General features: G+C 44.6%; 1 protein-coding gene across 7 annotated transcripts in view; it reads right to left on the bottom strand.

Moving 5' to 3' along the window:
• Positions 1 to 5,257, bottom strand: part of fat1a (FAT atypical cadherin 1a) — a 77,451-nt gene that overhangs the window by 7,845 nt on the left and 64,349 nt on the right. For all 7 annotated transcript variants that reach the window (XR_001311183.1, XR_001311182.1, XM_014020188.1 and 4 more), the window contains 7 exons: positions 4,229 to 4,426; positions 3,040 to 3,636; positions 2,653 to 2,875; positions 2,416 to 2,547; positions 2,176 to 2,333; positions 928 to 1,396; positions 684 to 837 (listed from right to left, as the gene is read on the bottom strand). Coding sequence is in view for 5 of the 7 variants with exons in the window: in XM_014020188.1 (XP_013875642.1) it covers positions 684 to 837; positions 928 to 1,396; positions 2,176 to 2,333; positions 2,416 to 2,547; positions 2,653 to 2,875; positions 3,040 to 3,636; positions 4,229 to 4,426 (1,931 nt within the window). In the remaining 2 variants the exon portion in view is untranslated. The remainder of the gene's footprint in view (positions 1 to 683; positions 838 to 927; positions 1,397 to 2,175; positions 2,334 to 2,415; positions 2,548 to 2,652; positions 2,876 to 3,039; positions 3,637 to 4,228; positions 4,427 to 5,257) is intronic.

Here is a 5,257-nt window from a genome sequence, read left to right on the forward strand (position 1 = left end):
ATGTTGTTATGTGTGTTCGTTTACCAGGATGTGTGCTTAAACATATGGAAAATGTGCTGAAACATGGAAAATATTAATAGATAGAGACCATACAAAACCAGAGAACGCTCTCTGCTGAAAACTGGTTTAATCAATGACCAAGTGTTCAGACTGAAAACAAGGAAGCCCATTTGTTTTTAACAAAGGCTCCGAGGCATGGCTCCACCTATTGATTACATCATAAATGGAGGGTGTGTGTGTGGGGGGGTTGTCCTTACTAGAAGCCATGCCCCCAGATATAAAAACCTACCCTAATGAGGATTTAAAAGTTCAGTTATGTGTTGAATTTGTTTTCAGGCATGTAGCTATTAATATAAAATCATCAAGTTAAGCAAAACAGTCCTTTTAACAATYATTACAGTTCTATCATAAAACTATACATGAGTATGTAATTTAAATCAGTTATATAAACCTAAACCCCAATAATTTCTTCAGATTCATTCCAGGAAATGGTATCGATTCATAAAAMCTATTCAGATTTCTGCAGGATTAAGCAAGTAGGTAATACTTCCCTAAAACAGACTTTATACAGTCCAGCTAAAGTTATTATCTGCTTTGAAATAAGTTCAACTACTCCTCATAATGACTCAAAAAAAAAACTATAATGTTCATATTCTGAAAATCCATAAAAACCAGCATGATACCTCTGGCCTGAGTACTGCCCTCTGCACTGGCAGTAGAAGTCATCAGCTCGAGGAACACAGGTGCCGCCGTAAAGGCAGGGGTTAGATGCACAAGGACTTATGGCGATCTCACAGTGTGTGCCCATGAATGAAGCAGGACATTTGCAGAAGTAGCCTAAGAAATTCACAAAGACGAAGGTTAAYGAGGAAGTGGCCCTGAGCAGGATGCGGTGAAGGCATTAACCCAAGCAGGGGGGCAGATTACCTCCATTAGGCAGCGAGGTGCAGCTCCCTCCGTTGGTGCAGGGGTTGCTGGAACAGCTCTCGGCCGGTGAGAGGGCACAGCCTGGAGCCACGTCCACGATGTCCTCCAGCACGGCATGGGCCCGGCTAGCTCTGGTGTTGAGAGGAAGCTCCTGGCCGTTCAGCGCCACGGCCTCCATGCAGCCGCGGAGCCCGTTAGTGACGGGCAGACTGCGTCCGAGGCGTGGGGAGCTGTGCTGGCGAACGTAGCCGCCGAAGTAAATGGTGTTGTCGAGGTTGAGTGTGCGCAGAGTGCCCGGAGCCGTGCCGGAAGCGGCGTGCACCCGGTCCAGCACCAGTTTGGCGTAGTTACCATCCACTTGTAGGGAAACAGAGTGCCACTCCCCATCATTAACTTGTGCGCTGTGGACCGACACCAGGCCAGGCCCGCTGCCACAGTCAAACTTGTACTGCAATCGACCGTTCACAATCTATTTCAGAGACAATAAACGCTGAATTAGAACAAACTAAACATGTGGCATATATTGAATTAGATCATTCATTTAATAACATTTGCTATTTGTTTCATAATCAGATTAAATTAGGATTATTCCTTTTGACTAATCAAATTACTGTCATAGATAAGGCTCTGACACAGGGTACAGTCATTAGTGGTAAGCCATGAACAAGCATTCCTAATTTTATAGCAAAATACCAGTTTTGCTGGAAAACAAAACCAGCTTTATGCACCTAAATATTTAATATTTTGTTGAAGGATCTACAGTATGTACACCGTGGATATGAAAAACCTTATAAGGTAGTTTAATAATGCCCCCCCCTCCCGATTCAGTCAGGGGGTTTTGTCTGGCATGCAGACTGCTTTGCCTGACAGACTCAAAATGGAATGTGTGGAAAACTGCTGTCTCTTTCCCTCTCACCACTAAAATAGCTTGTGTGTTGTTGTTGTTTTAACTCACAACTACATTCCCAGAATCTCTCATGTGAAAGGAGTTTTAAAATGCCTTTCTGAACCCTTCAGCTTAGTTGGTTCAAACAAAAGGCTCAGTGGCCTCGAAGCAGGGGTAAGTTAGGTCAGCTGCATGCCTACTGAGCTCCTCTGATACGGAGATGTTGGACGGGATTAAGAAATTCAGCCCTATGGTCTGTTTAGGCTTGTGGACACTGTCAGGGTTGTCCATTTCATTTCAATGAGGCTGAAAGAACACATTTTGTCAGAGAGCTGAGTTGAAAAACTGAACATGTAACACACCTCCAAGATGCTGTAGTCTGTTCCTTTTGCATACATGACTGTAGCGTGGCTGGAGAAGGTCCTGAGCCTCAGAGAGAGCTTCATCAGCTCCTTGTTCTCATTCTCCATCAGACGGTACTTCACAAAACCACTTCCACTGAATGTCAGCGAGTGGCCATCTGGTATAAGGGAAAGCGATATCATTATAGAAAGGTGTGTGTGTGAAAATACAGTATTAAAGCTAAAATAATAGTTTCTTACCAGAGCATTTGCCTCTTTTGCCCTCGGGACACACACAGCTGTACACAGTGTCTGTGGGATCAGCCACACAGTCCATGCCTTCTGGACAGGGGTTGTTTTCACACAGGTTGTTCAACACGGGACATTTGCCACCTGATTGTAGAAAAACTTCAACTGAGAATGGGAACTTTAACAAAACATAATTATATAAAGGTGCGTGTTGTTTCTGCGTGTGTATTTGAGGCCTGACAGGCGTACCGTCACACTGGCAGGTGGCAGTCCTCTGGTGTCGCGGGGTGACAAAGCTGAGGCGAGCTGTGCTGTAAGTGGACATGACGTTTTTATCCAGGGAGACGACCTCATCACAGAAGTGCAGCGGGCAGTCCAGACCCGCACACAGCTTCTGGACCACTCGCACGATGCGCACCCCCGTCATCTCCTCGATCACACCAGCAGAGGAGTTCAGCTTGCGGAAAACGACCTAAAAACAAATAGAGCAGCAAATAACTCGAGGAATGATCTGCGAGGTGTTTTCTATCAGCTCGGTAGTTGATGTTTCAAACATTTCATAGAGTTTTAAATAAAATCACTGAACTCAAACAAGTGCAAGCCCAAACATATGAACAGGTATGTGCCTGGTCTTACCTCTTGAGATTGATAAGGGCTGCCAGATCTCTCCAGAGTCAGCAAGACATCCAGATCCCCCTGCTCTGACGGCTGCAGGCTCACTAACTGAACCTCGCTCCTCCTCACTCCCGCAATGTTTCTCAGCGCCCGCTGGAAGTTGCGCCAGTAATCCCCGATAAATTCTTCCGGCGCGATGTTTGAAAAGCTCACTGCGATGGAGTTGTCCAGGGCCTGGCGGGTGGCTTGCTTAACGTGCACGTTGACGTCCGCAGCCGTCGTGTAGCGCCCGTCGGTCACCGTCACATTGAGAGGGTAGTGGCCCACGTCGAGCGGCTTCAGGGCGATGACTTTACCGTCCGAGGCTGAAACCGAAAACAAGGCGCYGCTCTCGCCTGCGGCAGAGAACGCCGAGGAGGCGAGGCTGTAGGTGAGGGTGTCGTAGATGTCTTGGTCGGTGGCGTGGATCTTTCCTAAAACACCCCCGGGGTATTCGTCGCCGGCGACGGACACGAAAATGTCCAGAGGAAGCACTGCAGGAGGATAGATGCTCTCTTCGATCACACGCACGCCGATGAAGGCAGTGGAGAACAGCGGAGGTTTGCCACTGTCAGACACCTGGGTGAGAGGGAAGCAACAGTCAAGTTTATCTCTTTTACCAACAGCAGAGGGCAATCATATCCCTCCTCTACTCACACCCCTCAGCGAGTAGCACTGACACCACAGCAGCACCGGATTAAAAAAACAAAAACAAAACATTTACAGTGGCAACCGCTCTTTCACAGGAATGGGCTTCGGTTCAGCAGAAAAAAAAAAAACAACAACGATGACTCAAATCAGAGTGTGAATCTCTTGTGCAAAGCGACATCACACTTTTAAAGTCTCATCTGCCCACACATTTTCTTCCTCTGTTCCTTCTTCAGATGTGACACGTGATCGAGCCAAATCAAAGCCAGTGTGTGTTTTAATCTTCCTCTGTGAGATGYGCTGTGAAGCAGATGCTTCCCTGTGTGCCAACTTCAACTCATAGAAAGTTTCCTGTGAGGCTACAAAACTTTAGAGGAGGGAGACACTAAAAGAAACACTGACATTCTGGAGAAAGGAAAGAAAAAGAAGAAAAAAAAGGAGGACAAACAGCAGGCAGCTGTGGCTCGACAGTTAAATCAATGCAACCTCTCAACACTTGTCACCTCTCTGTTGTGTGACTCACCTGTGCTTGAAGTAGGTACTGTTCTTTATGCTTCCTATTCAGCACCCCCACAGTCAGAAGAGTTCCTTGCTGGTTGATGTGGAAGGCATCGCCCTCGTTCCCATCCACAATGGTAAAGGTGAAAGGCGGGCCGTTGTGAGAAGCGTCTCGGTCGCTTACAGTGAGCTGAAGAATACTCGTGCCCTTCGGTCGATTCTCCTGTGGGATGGAGGAGATGCTGAGGTGAGAAAAGTCAGGGCATTTTTGGACAGAACCTCCAGATTTTTACCTAGATCATCTAAAAATCTKTTCAAGTACACAGTATAGAGATATAAAACGTTATCTAAATACATGATCATAGATTTATTTAAAAAAATCTTTGTAAAACCTGTTTATATTTAGATTTCTCAGATATTACTGCCATCTGACTAAGCTCAATTTCAAACATCCTCTTGCTGACATACACATAAGATTAATGGAAAAGCTGAACAACCATTCTGTCTCTCACATTTCTGAGTTTTAAAGAAAATACTTTATCTTTTTGTGAGTGTAAAAGGTTCACATCTGACATTCTGTTGAATCTTTTAAGACCTGACTTCCTATTACTTTTATTCTCAAACGTAAAAAAAAAACAACTATTGATTCTCCAGTGGGTGCGTACAGTATGTGTAAGCTCGATGTTGTTCTTTCTTTCCCTTGATTTAGGGGGATTTTGTGCTGCACATTGATCAAACTTTAATGGTGAGTGCAATATAGCTAGTGAGGAGAACAATATTCAATCTTGATGCACTTTAACTGTTTGCAACATAAAATCTATATACTGTATACAGTATGTGCAAAAAATGATAAAAAATAATGAATAAACTGCCTTTATTGTTAGATCCCAGCTGAATGTGACCCCGAGGTTGTGCAATGGAAGCTGTTTGTTTGTTTGTTTTTATCTATCTATCTATCTATCTATCTATCTATCTATCTATGTATCTATGTATCTATCTATGTATCTATGTATCTATCTATGTATCTATGTATCTATGTATCTATGTATCTATC

This window comes from Austrofundulus limnaeus, unplaced genomic scaffold, assembly GCF_001266775.1.
Source record: "Austrofundulus limnaeus strain Quisiro unplaced genomic scaffold, Austrofundulus_limnaeus-1.0 Scaffold244, whole genome shotgun sequence".
Classification (NCBI taxonomy): Eukaryota; Metazoa; Chordata; class Actinopteri; order Cyprinodontiformes; family Rivulidae; genus Austrofundulus; species Austrofundulus limnaeus.